The sequence below is a fragment of the Buteo buteo genome, chromosome 3, assembly GCF_964188355.1.
Source record: "Buteo buteo chromosome 3, bButBut1.hap1.1, whole genome shotgun sequence".
Taxonomy (NCBI): Eukaryota; Metazoa; Chordata; class Aves; order Accipitriformes; family Accipitridae; genus Buteo; species Buteo buteo.
Genome location: NC_134173.1, coordinates 9113679 through 9133815, shown reverse-complemented (window position 1 = coordinate 9133815; position 20137 = coordinate 9113679). Strand labels below are relative to the sequence as shown.

The following is a 20137-nucleotide window of genomic DNA, read 5'->3' as shown; positions in this document are numbered from 1 at the left end:
AGACTGGTTTTACTCACAGTAACTTTTTGATGGGCTGTGTCATTAGGTTTTTCTTCCATTTGAGCTGGATACTCATGTTTCACTATAGTATTTTGAACGCTGTTCTAATGGGGATCATCCTAAATAAACAAGTAGTACAACCAGATTTATCTAGTGCTTTGGTAGATGTCTTTGTTTTCAGTTGACCTGCTTTTCCAAATTGCAGTAGTTAGCTGAAATTGTTTGGTTATGTGTTGGGTTATGCCAGCCATTGTTTGTGGTCTTTCCTGTCACAAAGAAAGTTCTAGTCTTCTCTTGGGAGAAAAAAGAGAATTACAATAGGTAGATTTAATTTTTCCCCTGTTCCATTGAAAAGTTCTTGTGCCTTTCTGCTTGAAGTAGAAATTAGTTCATAATAGGGTGATCACATAAAGATGCCATTTGTTGTCCCTAGTTGTAATGCTTAGTTTGGCTAAACTTACAAGCTTCTAAAAATGGGTTGTGCAGTAAAACTTGTTGCAAGTTTTTACTCTTTCTTTGTACATTCCATTTGCATTGGTTAGACCTCAGATGTGAAACTTTGGATCAGACATTTTAACTGCAGCAGTCCTTTTTGCATTGAGGGAGGGAAACCTGAGCTGGAAGCCTGCAAGGAGGAAGGGTGCAAGGGAAACATCCCATTTTCTGTCTCTTCCATTTTGGTACGATGAACAAGAAGTCTTCACAAAATCATTTTTCTGCTCAGAGGTGAGACTAGAATTCTGCCTCTAGCATGGCATATCAAAGTCACTTCCATATGAATGGTATTTTTTGGAATGAGTGCTAATAAAATGGACATACTAGTCCACACTGCCATTTAGAATGAGGTATAGATTCATTTAATTGTGATCTTAAAAGCAGCTGTATAATAATGTGGGACTTGTTAAGAGTTCAGCTTGAAAGGAGTTGTGTTCTTATCTCTTGAGTAACACTTGAAAATGTAACTTTAATAATCTTTTAATGTAATTAAAAACTTGGAAGAGCACTAGAGCAACTGTAAGGCGTGTGTGGCATGCATACATACATGCACAGTCACAAGGGAGGCACAAAACAGAGGCCAAAAGATGCCACAGAAGGAATGTGGAGCAAGTTGCAGGGATTCATGGAAAAAGAGGGTAGTGGAAATATGGTAGTGAATCTTGGAAATTAAGGGGGGGGGGGGGGAGTAATTGGGAGCTACTGTTCCTCTGGACCTTTTTTCCATTTTGTGCAACAGACCAATAGGAAAGGAACAGATGACAGGAAACCATTGCAGCCAACAGACTGGACTGAAACATAGAAAGATTAGGTTCTCATCTCATCTAGTGTAGTGTTTTTTTTCCTCTGGGTGATTGAGCAAGATCCTATCCCAAGATGTTTATGAAGGGAGGCTCCGTTAAAGCGGCATGCTGCTTTAATTCCCATGATATTTTACTGCTTAACTTTGCAATTAAAATATTATTTAAATATATTTTTGTGTGTAATGTGAACTGTTGCCTATAGCTAAATTTTCATCTTATGAGGTTAGGATGAGTTTATATGAATAGAAGGCCATTTTCATGGGTATTTCACTTCTGATCATTAATTCAGGTGCGGGTCGGTGAAGTGGGTGGCAATACCCTTGGATTTTTTGACTGTCAGTTTAGTCCAGATGCTTCAATGATAGTCGCTCATGCTTTTCATGGAGCACTACACCTTTGGAAACAGGCTGCAGTTAATAAGGTATGTTTTATTATTATTACTATTACTATTATAACTTAAAAGATTTACATGTCACTTGAGGTAGTTTCTATTGTTAATAGACAAGTGTAACAGTACAATGTAAAATTAATGATTGAAATATTCCTCTCTGAATATAATGTTCTGTAGGAGTCTCACTCCTGCACAGAAGGGACGTTGCAATCTCCTAGGCTGTAAAACCTGTTGCTTCCCTGTGGGAACCATAAAGTCAGTGGAATAGACTGAACTCCTTTGTGGCTGTGCTTTGTTCAGAAGTGTCAGCTGAACCAATAACAGAAGTTTCTTTTAGATTGGAGCAGTAAATCAGTATTTGTGTCTCTTTGGCCACTCTGAGTTCTAATAATTTGCTCTTTTCAAATGGCAAGTTTTTTCTTTCTTAATAAGGACTTTGATACTTTTATTTTTGTTAGAATATGCCAATCAGCCAATTGAAAACTTCTTGCTTCTTTGGTGACTTTTCTGACAGAAAGAATGGACTCCAGAAGTTGTGATTTCAGGACATTTTAACAGTGTAGAAGATGTAAAGTGGGACCCAGAAGGAGAGTTTATCATCAGTGTTGGTTCGGATCAAACTACTAGACTCTTCGCTCCATGGAAAAGAAAACAAGAGACAGAGGTACGATCTCAAAAGATTTTGTGAGCTTGGAAAAGAGGGCTTGTGTGTCCTGAGTTTGGAACAAGTCACCTGAATATAGCTCGTACCTTAAATTTCCCCAAACCATGATCTGTTCAAAACTGCTTGTGTAAATGCTTGGTTTTGTCATTCAGTAAGTGCTCCTTTCACTTTAAAAACACTAGTGGCACAGTTTTAGCAATCACATAGCTGTTTAAATCCTAAGTTCACCTCTGGGTTACCTTCAGTAAGTGTTCTCCCAGGGTCTTAAAAACCAGGCTGTGCAGTAATTCTGAAGAAGGAATACATGACTGATTCTAATAACTATCTATTGTCCTTGTTTAACACTTGGCTAAGCGCTGCTGCATGTAATCATAAAGAAACTCAACTTTGGTTGTGGTATTTTACACAAGCTTAATCTAAACAAAGTTCTCACGGTATTTTTTACACTACTTTGTTTATGACTGTGACTGTTTTACCGGAATGATATCTTAACTGCATGAGTGCAGTTGGTACCTGTGCAAGCAACTTTTCAGGAAGAGTTATTCCTGAATAACTTTGTGTGTTCCAAAATAAGTCTAAATTTTGGTGTGGGAAACCCTGTCTAGGAATGCAAAAGTTCCTGTTTCTAGTTGCTCGTGCATTTTCCTCATCTACAAATACAGCTTTTCGTGGCAGAACAGTACTAGTGTTCCATTCAGGAAACTGGCACAAACTATACTGATTGAAGTCATGTAAGTCCCTGTGCAAGCTGTAATATTAGTCGTGGGAGACAAAGGGCAGCTATTACAACTGTCTCATCAAAGCTTCTGTAGTGCAGACCAGCACAGGATGTCTGATGTTTTTGGGAGAGTGAATTTGGCATGGGTTCCTTGATTTCCTTCTTCCAGGCCATGCAGAAGTGGCAATCCCAGCTCAAGTGCTAAGCTTTGCCTTGTGTTGTAGGAAGGGCATCTCCAGTTTCCTTCCCTGCCTCTTCCCCTAATCTCCAGTTTGCGGGGTACAACACCTCTGTGGAAAAGATAGCATGTTGGATTTGACATATGGAAACAAAGTCCAGGATTAGCACATGATGTAAGTTGGCAGCATTCAAAAGACTTGTCAATATCATGTTCTCTGTGACCTCCTGAAGTACCACTCTTCATTATGTGTGCTGCTTGCTAAATTTTTGTCCTATTTTCTGAAAGAACTGAGCTTTGTATGATTTACCTGTACAGCTGTTCTTGCTGTCCCTGAAACTTTTGCATTAATTGATTTAGCAGAGTGATTGCAGTCTTCCTATCTAAGTTTGGTGTAAACTGAATTATTATACTTCCCCTTCCTGTTCTGACACTGAGCAGCCACCCAGCTAGTTCAACCAGGTGTAAATCCAAGTAGCATTAACACTTGTTGCTGCATGGGGTGTGGGAGAAAGCTATAGTATCCTGTCAGTGGGGTGACGTGGAGGGTTGAGACAGAAATGGGTCATTTGACGTGGTGTGTTCAGGACTTTTGAACCATGAAAACCAGGTGTTTAGTTCTGCTGCTCATGAACTTAGAAAACATAGGCTTTTAAAGTGCCTTGCTTTCTTTACCATACTGAGTTCCACATCTGAAAAATTACAACAGGTGACATTTGATGTTTGCCTTAACAAGACACAATGGATGGTTCAGATATCTGTGAAAAGTTAGTATTACAGCTCAATATTCATGTTTTTCTCTATAAAAAGAGAACTAAGTGTTAAATGCAAATAATCATCCCTTCTTAAAATCTCAATTCTGATATTATGCTGGATTCAAACACCAGAAAGGAGGGATAACAGTCAGCTTCAATTTGTCATGGAATTTTGCACCCTGATTTTTCTGAAGAAGCTTATTGCGTGACTTATGCAGCCCTCTCCTTGTCTGTTTTGGGGTTTGAGTTTTTTGGTTTTTTTCATTCCTGTTATGTGCTGTGTTCTAAAGTATGCAAAGATGCACCTAGTAAAGGGTAAGAAGGGTTTATTGCACTGCTTGTTTTTTTTTTAAGAATTATTGCTTTTTCCTCATTGAAAAATAATCAAGCTCTTGTGAAAACATGAGATTTTGTAGGATCTCTCAAATATCCCATTCAGGTTTTATTGGAAGCTTTGACATTCGAAACTCAATTGAGTTTTTAGTGTGATATATGCAGTTTACAGTCAATGTATTCCCTTTCCTTGTGTTTGTATGATATCTGGTACAATGTAAATTCTGTCTTGGCTGCAGTTTTCCAGGCATTGTAACACTAAAGTAGTCTAAATTAATTCTAATTGATTAAATTAATTCTAGTTCTGCTAGTTGTTAACTCAAAAGTGCACACTGTATTTTTTCAACTGAAGTATCATGTAGGAGTAGTAGCAAATGACACATACTAAAAATCTTTTCATGAAAGTGTATTTGCCAGAAAACAAAGTTTTTTTAAGAATCAATTTTTCATGTGTAGAACAAATGAGATTTTTAGAAAAGCAATTTAAATAATTTAATATCTTTTTTTGCTAATATTATTTGCTTAGTGTGACTATAAAACTAACTTGTCTAGCTAATTTCTGGTTAGCTGTTAATTCTGGTTTTCTTGGATTAATACTTGAAGTGTGGATGTCAATATTTCAGGAAACTAGAAAAAAAATAACGCTTCAAATGAAAACACGTCTAAAATCATCAGGATTTTCTAGTTGTTTTTCCTATAAGACGCTATTTTGGTTTTGTCAGTTTTTTGCAAAGCTGGTCTCACTAAAACCAAACATTTAAAGAAAGGGGGGGAAGTAAGAACCTATAGCCTGCAGACCACAGTGCTGTTGTGCTTTGTGAAAGACATGAAGGAAGCAAGGTATTTATCACTACCTTTCTCAGGTCTTTCAGAGATACAGTTTTGAAAACAGTAAGTAGCATACAATCCTCCTTAAGCAAATTATGTCCTATTCCTAACTGTCTAGCATAAAGAAGTCACAGTAAGTGCAGTGTGCCCTTAGTAACAAAGGTAAGCAAATGCCTTAAACATATCTGTGCAGGGGCACAGTTTACTAATTACAGGAATTGTTTGGTGGAAAAATAGGATCTAATTGATGTATGTAAGCATACATCATTTTTATGAAGGTCAGTAGAAGGTTGCTGTTAACTTTCCTTTATGTTAATAAAGTCAGCAAGTAAAGTATTAGTACTTTTTTGGAACTCAAAATCTTGCTGCTTCTCTAGTTAAGAATTGTGTTTTAACTGCGTGTCTGTTCATTTAGGTAACCTGGCATGAAATCGCAAGGCCTCAAGTACATGGATACGACATGCGTTGTCTGGCAATGATCGGCCGGTTTCAGTTTGTGTCAGGAGCAGATGAAAAAGTGCTTCGAGTTTTTCGTGCTCCCAAGAATTTTATAGAGAATTTCAGTAACATCACTGGTATTCCAATGGAGAAGCTGTGCTCCCACGTAAGTGTGCTAAAGCAACGCTCAATGAAGACAGCCTTCTTTCATGTAAATAATATTAATGCTTTAGAAAATGTCAAATTGCACTAAACTCCATAAAAATTCTTCTAATTGTTCTGAAACTCTAACCTTGTTTTTCCTTTCCCTTCTATTTGCTTCTGCATGTGTTGTTTCATATGTATTTTTATGGTGGTGTCTTATAAAACAGGTTGTATTTGAAACTAAACAAGACCTAGTGTCTGAAGATTGCAAAGAGTATGGGTAAATTTTAAATCTCAGACCAAGTAGACTAGTGTACACACTTGGTGATTTGAAAGCAAACAATAAAGCCTGGGAATGTGCTTCTCCTTAATTTAAGGGTGTAGTAGTCTTGTCTAGATGTAATTATTGTTGTGTGGTTATGTGTTGTTGTTTTTTTAATTGTATGCTTGGAAATAGCGTAAAGCTTTCAGCACTATTGTTAGTTGTTACATATAAATATTTATAAATATGTACTTGCTCATGCTTTATTTCCTCTTGGCATTGGAAATTTTCTTGAGGCCTTTACATTCCAGTTCTTGTCGATAAGTATACTTTCCTACTCTGTGGAAAGATAAGACTGGAGAGTTACCATCCTTTGTTTGCTCCCCATTTGCTTTAAGATCTAATTCTGTTTTACTCTGCATTCTGTAGAGCAGACCTCATTCAGGATAGTTGCTGCTGTGCAGTGCTTTGAATACTCTTTGCATTTCTGGCTCAAAAGTGGTGTTTTCTGTGCAGCTTCTCAGAGGTGGATTATCCTTTGCATTTCATTTAACAATTGAAGTATCTGGGAAAGAAATCTATTCATTTTTGATTGCAGGAAGTTACATAAGTAGCTGTTAGCGCTTTAATTCCGTAAGACTTTGTAAGCATTTGCATTAATGACATTGTACAAATAACATTGTGCTTTTCTAATGCTGGCAGATGTCATTATTTTACTTTTATGTAGACTTTCCTTATCAGCTCTTCCTCTGAGTGCTATTTTTTGATTCATGATACCACATGGGCTTTGTTTAAAGAGGAAGGCTTTATGAGCTCTAATGATTCAGCTACTGTTATATAGCTTTATTGAAATTGTTTTCTGTGAATGCTTTTTTTCATTAAAGTGGGTAAGCTTTTTCTTAATTTAGCTCAAATGCCCTCCCCAAAAAAGTACTTAAAACCTAAAAAGCCAGCTTTATATTCAAAAAGGGTTGAATAGGATTATGTTCACTTCAAATCCATGGGATTGTATTATACTTTGGGTTGTAATGAAGAACCATTTTTGTTTTAGAGGCCTTAGACTGGTCTGTGTGTCTCATACATTTTCTCATCAAATTATGAACATTTAGATAAATAACATAGTATTTTAAGCTGCCACCTAAATTATTAATCCAATTCTGTAAAATGTTCTTTCTTTGAACTTTTCAAAGACACTGTAAGGAAAGGGGTTTACAGCTATTAAATCTAATCTTTTTCCATCTTTGCACAAAGGCCCGCAAGTTCACTTACCCTTTCTAAATTTTGGGGTTTTCCCCCATACCTTTATGGAATTATTTTCTGTCTGATGATTTGTCTTTCCTCTGTGCTGCTCTAAACAGGCAAATACTCCAGCCATATCTCTGTGCTGAGTTGTGTTTGAACTCTCTGTCCACTTTTCCAAAATGCTGTTTTATTATATCACCTCAGAACAGACTATTTCCCAGTCCCATTGTGTTAAAAAGTGCAGTGCTCTCAGTTAATTGATTAATTATCATGTATATCCTAGAATAAATAAAATTGTGGAAGAAAACCTGTGATTAGGGATGAAGATGCGTGCTTTACAGCATAGGGATTTCTTAAACTGTGGCCTTTGAAATCTGAACCTACAAGACAATCTGTGTATAACCTTCTTTTTTTTTTTTTTTTTTTAAATAAATTCAGCAATCATCTGATCTTCCAGAAGGTGCAACTGTGCCAGCTTTGGGATTATCCAATAAAGCTGTTTTTGAAGGTATAGCTAATGAGAAATAAAGGTGATGGTGTTTCCTGTGGAAACTGTTTTTTTAAATGTTTGTTTTAGCGTACATCTTTTTGTTAGGTCTGTCATTGTAAGCTTGACTGCAAGTTTAGAATCTGGACATAAAATTGTGCAAAGTGTTTATTTCTCTGGTAGCACCTAAATATGGTACTTAAAAATAAAAAAAAAGCACAAGTGAGAATCTTTCCTCCCTTTCTCTGCCTTTGGTTTCTCCCCTAAACATCCCCTAATGTCTTGTGCAAACCCCAAACGCTCTTTCCCTGCTTTCCATATTGTGTCCTGCACCCCTGTAGGAAGTAACCCCACTCAGTCTGCACAGTGCTCCTGAGAGCCTCTCCTGTTGACTGATCTTGATGAGTTTCACATGGATGCTGGGGCTCATTGCTCTCCTGTGATGGGTCTGGGAGTAGCCAGGGCAGGATATTATTAGAGTTTTCCCACCTGACGTTGTTCCTGTGTTTTCTCCATGCTCAATACCACCCCCCCTGCCCCGAGAAGATTGATGATGTTTAGACAAAAAAATTAGTGTTCAATAGAGTGCTGTGAAAGCTAGGTTCAGAGCTGTTAAAGCAGGACTACCCATTGCTACTTGTGGTTGCTCTGTAAAATACCTTGACCTCCAAAACTACATTCTGGATTACTTTACACACTCTCCTCAAATGTTAGCACCTTTGTAGAAGCTTACAGAAGTAATGCTGCTTTGAGGGGGATCAGTCACATTTACTGTTCCAGTGAAAATAGCCATAAAATCATGCTTTGTGAAAGCATTTGGGAAGGAAGAATTAGCCAGCAGTAACTAAGGTTCCGTCGGTAACAGCTGGTATAGCACCAGATGAATTTCTTGGAGAGGTGGTGGGGATTGCATTGTGGGGGAACAAAGAAGGAGGGACAAACATCTGTCTAGAATGATAAAAATAACTGAGTAGTGTCTTGAGACTGGGGATGGGACTGGTAATCTGGTGTTTAACAAAGTCTCTGGTAAAAATGCACTTATACTGGAATCTACAAAATGAGGTCAGACCTGTTTTTTCTCTGCTTAAAGCTTTATCAGAAGGTGTGAATTAAAAAAGGAAGCATTTTAATAAGCTTTGTCTCCAGGGTCTTCAGTGGCAATACAGCTAAATTTTCCTAAATCTCCTGTGAGAGAAAAATAGCTTTGTCGTACTTGAAGTAACTTGTAAAATGTGTTCTGGCAAAAACTCTTTTTTCTGATTTCTCATGAGTCCTTCCATAGAGAAGGGGAACAAAACTTCCTTCTCCTAGAGTACAGTCACACAGAGAAAAACTAATTTCCATTGATTTCACGTGGCACAGCCAGAAGCAGCACTATGAGTAGAAAAGCTGTCAAATTTTCCTGTATTGTCCACCATTGCCCACCCAATGCGGTCAGCACTGATGGCTTAGGTTAAAGCCCCACAGACCTCTCTTCTTGCTTACTCTGCAGAGGAATCTGCAGAGGGAAATGCTAATTTCATTTTCAAGGGGAGGGAAGGTAGGATGAATGAGAAGGTCTTTCTGTTTTGCTTCTTCTGTACCTGCTTTTTTAAACTGCCGTATTTGAAATGTGCATTTGGCAAAAAGTTAAGGTTCTGTCTGAGAGCAACTGTTCCCCAACCTTTTTCTTAAATAACACCATCAAAGTGAAGGACAGAGTTGAATTTTAACTTAAATTTAACTGGAGTAGTTTCAGTTACTTCTGGTACTTTTGCCTAAAGCTAAGGACTGATCCCTTGGCAGTTTTGCCGAAGTTTGCAAATTGTGGATATACTTCTGCAAGTATGGCTTTTCATTTAGGGGTCTACATTAAATTTAGGAATTCATCACTTGTATCTCAGATTTGTGCCTTAAACATTTTCAAATACGGAAGGAAAGGTTTAATGTTGGGGAAGTACAGGTTCAACTGGTGACTGCTGCTTTCCGGTGAATGAAAGTCTCTTTAAGGATCATCTAAAAGACTGCTGATGGAGAGAGGTCAGTCTCAGAATGGAATTAGTCCAGAGGTTAAATTCCTCCCCCCTTCTCTCTTCTCCTCTTCATTCACATGTGCATTAAAATAACTAGATTCTAATATTCATATTATTGTAACTCTGGAAGCAGAGAAACCTAATTTTAGTTACTTGTATTGTAAAAACAATAGATTTTTTTACTTGTATAATAAGAGCTCATATTTTCCCTCTTGTCAAGTACATTCTCTCTAGCTAACAAAGTCCTTACTTTGAATAGGAGATATGGCTGTTCAACCAGCTGAGGATGAAGAAACATTTAATACCATTTCAAATCAGTATCCTGAGATTTATTTTCAACCCTTGATCCTTACAGGTATGAGGTTGATTTCTATTATATGAAATAGAGAATTAGGGTCATTGGGTCTTATTAAATCTTATTTAGCTGATTTTAGATTATTTAGTACCATATTTGAGTATGTTGTACAAATGTCTTTCAGAACCTCCCCCAGAGGATCACTTACTGCAGAATACCTTGTGGCCTGAAATTCAGAAGTTGTAAGTTTTATTTTCCTTTTTTTTGTTTAATTTGCAAAATTTCCAGAAAGCTATTGCTACATATTAATGTACTCTGGTCTTGTAACTCTTCCTATTTTACTACCTGATTTGGCTTCATGTGTACTGTATTGCTTGTAAAATAAATAAATTATATGTATAAAAATATTAGGAAACAATGCAGAAAATGGCAGTTAGGACTGATGTGTCACAAAATTTTATTTCACTAGTTGTTTCTGTCCCAGTGAAATATGTATTTTTTTAGCACAAAGCTATTCTTTTGAATTTGCAATTATCAGACTTTCATTGTCCCTTTGGATGTTTGTCTCTTGAAGGTCTGTTTAGGGCACTGATCCCTGTTTTTTTCCTCCTTGTTCCAAGAGAACAGTACTGTTTCTGGTGTGCTGTAAGGAACTGTGGCATGTTTTCGTGGTCTTACCTGTGCTCTGGAATGTGACGGTCCTCTTTCCATGCTGCAGCCTTTATGTCTGTCCACTCAGCGCATCTGCTTAAAACCTTGTCTGTGCTGAAGATCTCTCTGTGTAAGGAGTTCTCTCCTTCTTTCCACTTTATGGTGCAGACCTGCAGATCAAGTTTGTCTTTCTGGTATGGAAGTAAAGGCTGAGACATTAAATCAGAAGCTTCCCCCTAAGGCCTAACAGAGTTGTAAGATGCAATAGATGGAAGCAGGAGCCAAAATAGCATATGTCTAGTGGCAGAGCAAAGTGATGATGTTGACTAAGATGGTTACAAACCCAGTTTGGGTATTGAATGCTGACAAGGGGACTGTGGATTGCAAAGATAATAGTGTTATGTGGTCATGACAATAATTGTTTTGAGGTTGCAGGGTTTTAGAATTCTTCAGCTGTGTTTTGTTCCTTTGTTTCTGAGATTCACGACAATTTGCAAAGAAAGGTTGTCACCTTATTCGTTCCCTAAGAATCCCGGTAACATTAGGCTACGCTTCCCTAGTCTTCAAAGTTTTAGTATCAGTCTTCAAAGTACAGCACGAAGAAATGAATTGTCTCAAACTCCTACAGGTTTATTTATCTGAATCTCCTGGAAGATTTCAGGCAAGAACAAGAGGAATGTTGAGCCTTTGCTGATGATTACAGCTACCTTTATATATTACCAGTTTTGTGACTTCAGGTGGGGTGACAGGAAATAAAAAACTTCGGGAAAACAGTTTGCAGGTTGCTTTTATTTGACCAAGTGGGAGGTTTTGTGGGAGCTCATCTTTACCTTCAACTGGGCAGTTAATCTTCTTTGTATGCTTTTAAGCTCTTTCACTGTGTTTGTACTCAAAAGCGCTTCTGAGAGGGAGGCTGGTGGGTATTAGACCGTATCTACACGTTTTGTAATTTCCAACCGTTACATTAAATGCTTCTCTTGTGCTTGCTATAGCCACTAATGCACCCACTCACGTAAGTGGTTTGATGAGGGCTCTTTAAGGAGTGAAAAGGAGCCAAGGCCAAAATTTTTCTTCATTTGCCTTTGACATTTCTCAAAGTCTAGCGAGACATTAATCTTTGATTTTCTGCTACAGGAATACTGCCTATCTGCTTTTATATCCTACATTCATTAAAATAACTGCATTTTATTATGGTCTTCAGGTGACTTATCTGAGCAATTTTTCCTGTTTTTAGAGACACTGCTAATGATAGGGCTTCTTTTATGCAAGGGCAACAAGATGTAAAGCATTCATAGACTTTCAGGTTTTTTTCTGAGGATAATCTTGAAAGAAGTAACATGAAATCGCATAATGTAGATTTCAAGTTGCCATAGCAGCAGAAAAACAGTGTGAGGGGCTGACTAGCTAAAAATAGGTTGTTTGTCACTGACATTTGTGTATTCCCAGCTCTAACTCAACACTGAATTTTGAAGGATTAGTGTTGGGTTTTGAAAAGTGTTTGCTTGAGTAGGTTTTAGTACGAAGAACTTGCTGAATTTTTTACATAATCTAACAACTTTAAAATAAAAATATGCTAAATCCTGTGAGAGTATGCTAATCTTTATCTTCTTGGAAAATTACCATAGAAAGTTTATATGCAGCAGGCTGAGATTAAAGCTTAAGTGTTGACATAAATATATAAGTTTATATGTATGTACATTTCATGTAATACACTTGGAAGTCTTGAGAGATCCTTTTTGACACTAGAAAATTACTGTAATCATTTGTCTGGACACTTTGAAAGTCCAGCCAGTTTACCTGGGCATAGAAAACTGCTATGAATTGTACATTGCTAAGGCAAAATCACTTGTGGTTGAAAATGTAATTTCATTATTCATTCATGCAGTTGCTTCTCTCCATTGTGAACCTTTTTTTGGTGGTGTACTACATAATGAGGGGGTTGGATTGCATGTATAAGGGCAGGGGAAGGAGTTGTGCTGGAGCCTCTGTACTTGCAAGGCTCATACACTCTTGTAAACAGCATCTCCTATTGCCACTAACTTTATTCTCTTTACTGGAGACTGCACTGGGCTATACAGGCTGTCGGTCTGACCTACGATAGTCCTGCTCATATGGCTTTGCTAAAGACAGTATTTTAGGTTTTATTTTAATTTAAAGAGAAAGATTACATTTCAGTGCTTCTGTTTAGCAAGAACAAAGTTGCATGCAGAAGCTGAAAATGTTTCTGTCAAGTGCTCTTCAATACTACAGTTAGGAGATAAAACCAAAGTAACTGAGGACTTGTTTCACAAGCTGTTCCACACGTTATTTTTCCTGCATGGAATTTCGGGAAATTTATACTTTTCATGAAATAAATACTTTTCAGTTTTAGAAACTTGACTTTCAATGGTTTTTCACTAAAAAATAGTCTCCAGAAATGTGCTGTAAAAGTAAGCATTATGATAAAAATTCTGCTGGTGGCAGAGTAAGGGGAAGACACGCAATAATACCTTCATCATTATAAGGTACAATCAAATTTGCAAATTAACATTCCAATTAAGTGTAGCCACCAGTCCCTCTCCCCCCCGAAGGTCCAGGCACAGTTACTCTTCACAAAAAGGCAGTGCATCCCCAATCTTCAGACATGAGTGTGGGTGTCTGCCTATGGAATATGCCCAGCAGCAACTCTTCTGGACTCCATTCAACAGATACAGACAGTAATTTGATTTAAACAGATGGCTGTTTTGGCTGCAAGTGAAATCCCATGAACATCAATCCCATATAAGAACTTCTTTGCAACACTGCTGACCAAAGGAGTTTATTAAAAGAGCTGCCCATCTCTTCAGAGCTAGGAATCAAAGGACCCCCAAAACCCACCCCACCCTCCCCCCACCGCAACTGGTATTTAGCTGATATTTGTCCACTGTTTATAGATTCCATCTCTAATTTTATCCTACCTCTAGTCTGTTTTGTGACTGATTTTAATTTGTGTTAGCCTGTGTGGCATTTCTGCTTATTAGTTAAATCCCAGTCCAGAAATGTGAGCTTGAATTCCAGCAGAACTTGTGCAAAGACTGATTAAAAATGTATTTCTGGAGGAAGATAGAAGTTTGGGGTTTTTTACAGTGTTGTTTTCCTTTTCCAACATGATTCTTGTCCTCTAGTTCAGAAGACTTCTTTTGGTATTTCACAGGACAGGCATCCTTTGGCTGGGTGTTTGGTGTATTTCTTTGGTGATCTTCAAAATATGTGGCTTCTCATTTTTATTGGTAGTGTTAAAATTGCTTTACAAGAAAATAAGAATACATTAAATCCTACTTTAGTCTGCTTTGTTAATCATTAGTGTAGGTTCTGCAGTGCTGATGCTTTAGGACTATGGAATGGGCTGGAGACATTGTTCTGTAGTCAATTCCTCAATGTGAAAGAATTTATGCAGATGTTTATATTGAATGCTGAACGTTATTAGGAATTATTTGGGATGTAGTACTGAAACAGTGGTGGGAGGTTCTTGGCAGGTGCCTTTCATTTTTGCAAAGGGATTTAAATCAACGTAAGAACCTTGATACATACTGCAAAAATGACTGTGATGTGTTAAATATCTTTTCACATTCATTTCAGATATGGACATGGATATGAAATTTTTTGTGTTGCTTGCAATAATTCAAACACTGTAATTGCCTCAGCATGTAAGGTAAGAAAAGATTCTAGCACCATCTAGTGAAAAGTGCCACCAGATTTCTAGGGCTGGCAGCAGGAGTCAGAATTCAGTTTGGGCTAAATTCTGTTCTTTCACTTAAATGTGAAAGATTTTGTATAGATGACAGTTGCCTTGCAAAGGTGAGAGTGAATGCAGATAAGCTATTATTAGTAAATTACATATCATTCATTCGAAGATATTAATAAGATAAATTCTAACAAATACAGGTATAAAACATTTTCTCACTGATATATTGTCAGCGTTAGTAGAAATTAGTAGTGAAACAATCTTGAAAATTCCCAGAGGAAAGCTGATTCTAACTTGATTACAAGCCTTAAAACAAGCCCCCTAACTTCTTAGTATTTTGAAATGTGTGATTTTTATATTTGCTTTCATTCTCACTGATATTTTGCTCATTAATACAGGCTTCAAAAAAAGAACATGCAGCAATTATTTTGTGGAGCGCTACTTCTTGGAAGAAATTGCAGAGTTTGTCATTTCACAATCTGACTGTTACTCAGCTGGCATTTTCTCCTAATGACAAATTTTTATTAGCTGTTTCTAGAGACAGGAATTGGTCACTGTGGAAGAAACAAGACTCATCAGAGTCAGGTAAGATATGTAAAGTGGATATACACATTTGAAGACTTTGTGATTTGTTCAATATTTTTGGCTTCAAAATATTTGAAAGAGAATTGGTAAAATATTTTAATGGCCATTTTCCTTACAACATTTAAGAATTAAGAGTGTTGTAGGCTCCTGTGGCTTTAGGAAATGCAATTAATGGTGTATAGGAAAGGTAGAAAGGTAATTAAAAAGTGGAGAAGAATATAAGCAGGCCTTAAATGCTGTTTGATTGATGGATGTAATGAAGTCTGCTATTTGTCCTCCTGCCTTCTGCTTGTGATTGTATGTTTCAGATTTACTGAAATCAAGTATACATGCTGGAATGTAATGCCTGAACATCAAATTGGTATTCTGTCAAGGAAAACCTTCATCTTGGTGATCTGTGCAAGGCAGGGCTGGAAGGTTCCTTGCTATACCCATGTCCTGCATAGAGCTGCCTTGTCCCTGTTTGCAGGGCATGACACTTTGAGACTCTTGACAGGATTAATCTCTATCTTTGGTGTGGCTTTCTGATAATCCTACACAATTGATTAATTTGACTAGGACTGGCTCTGTCTGGAAAAAGAGCTGATAGTAAAGATTCCGTTGACTTTCTCGTTAAGACTTTGAGCCTTACAAAATCATGAGGAGATTGCTATTGAACCCTTTAATGGATTCCTAGGACAGATGCTTGTGCTGAAAACATTTATCGTTGCACTGTTGGCTTAATAGCACATAAACACTACTATAGTAGTTTTCCTAGAGACTTGGCAGTGAGTTTTGGCCCCTTCAGACAGTATCCAATTGTATCCTGGCTTGAGATTTCTGTTCTATTCAGACTTCTATTCTAAAGCTTGGCATATTGTCCACAGTAGTTACACAATGTTTCAGGATAAGGAGTATGTATTCTCATAGGAAGTAGGGGAAATCCTCTTTTCATCTGTTCATCAATAACTTTTCTGTCTACAAAGAACATCATTATCATTATAAAGCAAAACTGCTGGTATTGGCATCCCAAGAAGCGGTTATTCAAAGTCTACGCTCCAAAATGACAGCCTTTTCTACTTAGGAAAAGCATTCCCATTTGCTGATCTGCTGATCAGATTTATTGCCTGATTGTATGCATATTGAAATGGCAGCCTGTCTCTTTGGGAACAGATTAATCTTTACAATTAGATTATTACAATTTGAGCTCTTGGGGCTTTACTGGTAAGTAGGAACTGTAGTGAAGTTATTTGGGATATGTGTACTCATGGTAAATGTTGCACTATACTAAAACTTTTGAAGTCAGTGTTCTTATGGAAAATTTGTATAGAAAAGAACCTGAAGGTCTTGTACTTGGACTAAAATTCTTCTGAAACAGATGTATGTGCAAAAGATCAAACTGTTCCTACTGTTTTAGTGCTGTAAGGGCTGACTAATACACTCTTGAACAGTTGCTAATTATCATTGTGATAAGTGTTGGGAAAAAAATATTTATGTGGAGCTAAGTATTCCCAGTTGCTTTAAAGATGAGTGGAATAAAGTCCAAGTATTCCTGCAGTTCTTACATAGAGTTAAGTAAGGGTGACAATTACTTTTAATATGTTAAGCAGTGGGAGCAAGGGTTTTACTCCCGATGTTTTATTCCAGGACCAGTCTTCAGTTGCTGTGCATACACAGACAAAAATACAGCTGTTCACAGTCGAATCATTTGGTCCTGTGATTGGACACCAGACAGCAAGTATTTTATTACTGGCAGTCGGGACAAAAAGGTATTTAATATAAAAGTAATTTAAAAAGCCCAGAACAATTTAAAATGTATTTTAGATTAGCAAATGCTGTGTTCTAATGAGCCCATATTCTATAAATACACAAAAAGCTTATTGTGTGTATTACCAGAGAAATCAGTGAGACTTTCATATGCCAAATAAAGTGCTTGAATATGTATGTACAATATTGTGGTCTGCCAGTTGGACTTTCTCCCTTTTTCAATACAGTAAGACAAGCATATGTCACATAACTCTTACGGGTCTCAAAGTTTTTCTTTAACTTTCGTAACAGAATCTGTTTTTGTTGTCAGTATCTTTAATGAAATCAGACAGACTGTCTAAAAAGTTGAATCTTTGTAGATAGACATTGTTTACTATTTTCGGGGTCATCCACTTTGTTCTGTGCCCTGGAAGTATTTTAACTAAGTTATTCCTTATGTTTTTGTAAATGCATTTACAAAAAGATTAAAGTGAAAATTCCTAGATGATTCTCTTTCTTACAGGTCATTATCTGGGGCCAGTGCAATTTATCTGTGACCACTGAAGGGAATATGTTGGATTCAATCAAGCCTTGTTCAACGGTACTGGATGCGGGGGATTCTGTTACTGCTGTTAGTATCAGCCATGTGCTTACTCCTGATGGAAGGTATTGCTGTTTTTCTGTAATGCCATTTTGTGTTTAGTCAGTTCTCTGTGGCTAAACAGCTCCTAAAATCTATCTGTCAAATATTTTGACCATTCTTTGAATGACCTCTACTTTTTCTTTCTTAGCCTTCTTTTCAGGTATATGGTGACTTCTCCAAACAGTGTAACAAGAAAAAAAAAAGGGGGGGGGGGTGAGTGTCATGAATACACCTGAAACATTCATTCTTCCAACAATATTGACTGATCTGATGTTGTAATAACCTCCTTATTTTTTTCCTAACCAAATATATTTTGCAGGTTTCTGCTGTGCTCATTTTTTATGAAGAAGCTTTGATTTAAATTGTGATTTTATATTTTTTTCATGGAAAAGTAAATATTGATTTGAAGGGCAAGGTGCAACACACTGTTTGAGTGCCAGTTCTTCCTAGCTTGCATTATTGCCGGCTTCACTGACCTGCCTACTGTAATCTCTTTCAGAACTAATGCAGTTATTCTCTTGATAGATATATTGTTGCAGTAGGCTTAGAGAATGGGAAGATTATCTTGTACACATGGAAGCAGAGTGGGCAAGAACCAGCACTAGCTGATTGGACTATGTGTGTTGAGATGGATAACAGGTATGTCTTTTGAAGTAAGTTAGGAGCAAGGAAATACTATTCTTGAGGAGTTCTGTTCTTATAGTATAAAATTACATGAAACTGCTTTATTTGTTTATCAAAAATTATTATCCTTTTAGGAGAAAGTTGATCCCTGAAAGTCTAAAGATGTTTTTGAGCAAAACCTAGAAATAAAAATATTGGTTATTTAGATTTCTTAAAAAAAAAGAGCAAACCCCAACGAAAACCAAGGGGGGGGGGTTGAGAAGTATTCCCCTTTGTTGGCCCCACCAAAAAAAAAAAAAAAAAAAAAAGCTTTATAAGCTTTATTACCTTTAGCCATAAAATAAGATGATAGAAAACACTGTCTATATATATTCAGCAAAACTTTCTGGAGTGGATGACAGCAAGCTTTTAAGAGCAGCTTCTAGCAGAAACCAAAGGAATGATAAGCTTATATGTGGTGCTGCTGTGGTGACAGCTAGAGAAACTCTCTGTAGAGAGACTTTGAATGTTTTACTTGAATCATTCTCATAGATTCTTCTTTCACATACTGGCATTGCTAGTACCAGAAATGAAAGTTGATGGTGACTTTGGCCTGTGTGTGCTTGAAGTGAATTGGAAAGAGACACCAGATAACAGGAAATCGCAGGCTAAAAGCCAGAAACCTGTCATATCTCAGTAATTGAGATGGTAGACCTGCAGCTTAATGTGGTAAAACCTGAAATCAATAGCTGTATAAATTATTGATGAGTGAGAGGATAAAATGTCGTTAGTGTTAATGGCCCTACATATTTTAAGAACTTAATACCTGCTGGTTGTCGCAAGTCAGTTTTTCCTCAGTTGGTAGTGTTAACAGAAGAGTACTAATTATATAAATGTTGATGTTTACACTCATATGCCCAACTGTGTTTGACATTTTGCAGTTAATATATGGCTTCCTTTTCGTTGCAGCCGAAGTCATGCTCTTGCTGTGAAACGTTTATGTTGGAGACATCATGCAGGCAGAGCTGGACATAATGATCAGAACAGCAGTGAGTGGTTGCAGCTTGCAAGTTGTGGAGCAGATCACTGTGTTAAGATATTCAATGTCAACAGATTTGCTCTTTAGCAAAGAGACCAGGCCTGTCTGTGCAAAACAGATTCACAACATTTTATTTCAGCTTTTAGTCATTTGATTGTTGATTTTTCTGTTTTCTGCTATGGAAAGTGAAACATCTGACATGTAACTTAATAAAGCAACTTTTGTGGTAGTTTGAAATGTCAAATATTTTTCTAATTCTGCAGTTCCGGGAGTATGAAGTATTTTACATGTTTTGGTTGGTGGATATCGTGAACTGAGGTACGGGAGGTGGTAGGTCATGGGAGAAGGATAATGAGACAGCTTTGTTCCCTGTGACTCCAAGGGTAGGTGGTAAGCTGCCAGCACTTGGGTTCTTCTGGGCTTCGGATTGCAAGTGGAGTACTGAATTTTTTTGAATGCCTTATTACTATTAAACTTAACTGTCAGTTGGCCTGCCACTGCTTTCTCTGGTTGCCTTTTGAATGTATATTGCAGCCCTGGCCCGAGTCTTAGACCGCCTCGCTTTAGAAGTAGTAGTCTGTGTTTTCATGCTTGGACAAGCCTGCTTGGTTTTATTCCTTTCTTCTGCTGTGCAGAGTGCTGGGCTCATGCTTCTTGGTCGCGTAGGGCTTAAAGCCTAACTCACAGACCACTTACATCTTCTGGTGTCTCCTCTGTGTACTTGTGAGCCCTCTCTGAGCAGAGTCCTATAGAAGAGCCACCTCTTACTCTGCTTGAGGGCTATCCTCTGCAGTTTGGGCTGGAAAAGCTTAGAGATATTGCTAGGCAGGAGCTAAAAGGTGGCGGCCATTCCTTACACTGCCTTTGGACTCTTCCTGACTGTTGCGTGATCCTTATCTATTCTGGTGAAAGCAGGTTAACTTTCTTGTCCGATAGTGTTGTAATTTAAATAGAATGGTAATAGATGGTGAGTACTTCAGGAAGAAGCCTTTACCTCAGCAGGTGTTTGTCTAAGTCCAAAGTTTAATTTAGAAATTAGTTAAACGTTGGGAATGAAATTATTTTTGGTTCAGAACCACTTGCTACCCAAACTGGTAGTGCAGAAGTAGTTGGAATTGTGTTTAACTTTTTACTGTGTTGCAT

At 37.4% G+C, this 20137-nt stretch overlaps 1 protein-coding gene across 3 annotated transcripts in view; it reads left to right on the top strand.

Annotated features, from left to right (window-relative positions):
* ELP2 (elongator acetyltransferase complex subunit 2) overlaps positions 1–19223 on the top strand; it is a 39225-nt gene extending 20002 nt beyond the window's left edge. For all 3 annotated transcript variants that reach the window (XM_075022768.1, XM_075022767.1, XM_075022769.1), the window contains 12 exons: positions 1588–1719; positions 2204–2353; positions 5581–5769; positions 7690–7759; positions 10010–10105; positions 10230–10287; positions 14294–14366; positions 14798–14984; positions 16611–16732; positions 17233–17375; positions 17878–17991; positions 18925–19223. In XM_075022768.1, the coding sequence (XP_074878869.1) occupies positions 1588–1719; positions 2204–2353; positions 5581–5769; positions 7690–7759; positions 10010–10105; positions 10230–10287; positions 14294–14366; positions 14798–14984; positions 16611–16732; positions 17233–17375; positions 17878–17991; positions 18925–19081 (1491 nt within the window). In that variant the 3' untranslated portion in view covers positions 19082–19223. The remainder of the gene's footprint in view (positions 1–1587; positions 1720–2203; positions 2354–5580; positions 5770–7689; positions 7760–10009; positions 10106–10229; positions 10288–14293; positions 14367–14797; positions 14985–16610; positions 16733–17232; positions 17376–17877; positions 17992–18924) is intronic.
* The last annotated feature ends 914 nt before the right edge of the window (positions 19224–20137 follow it).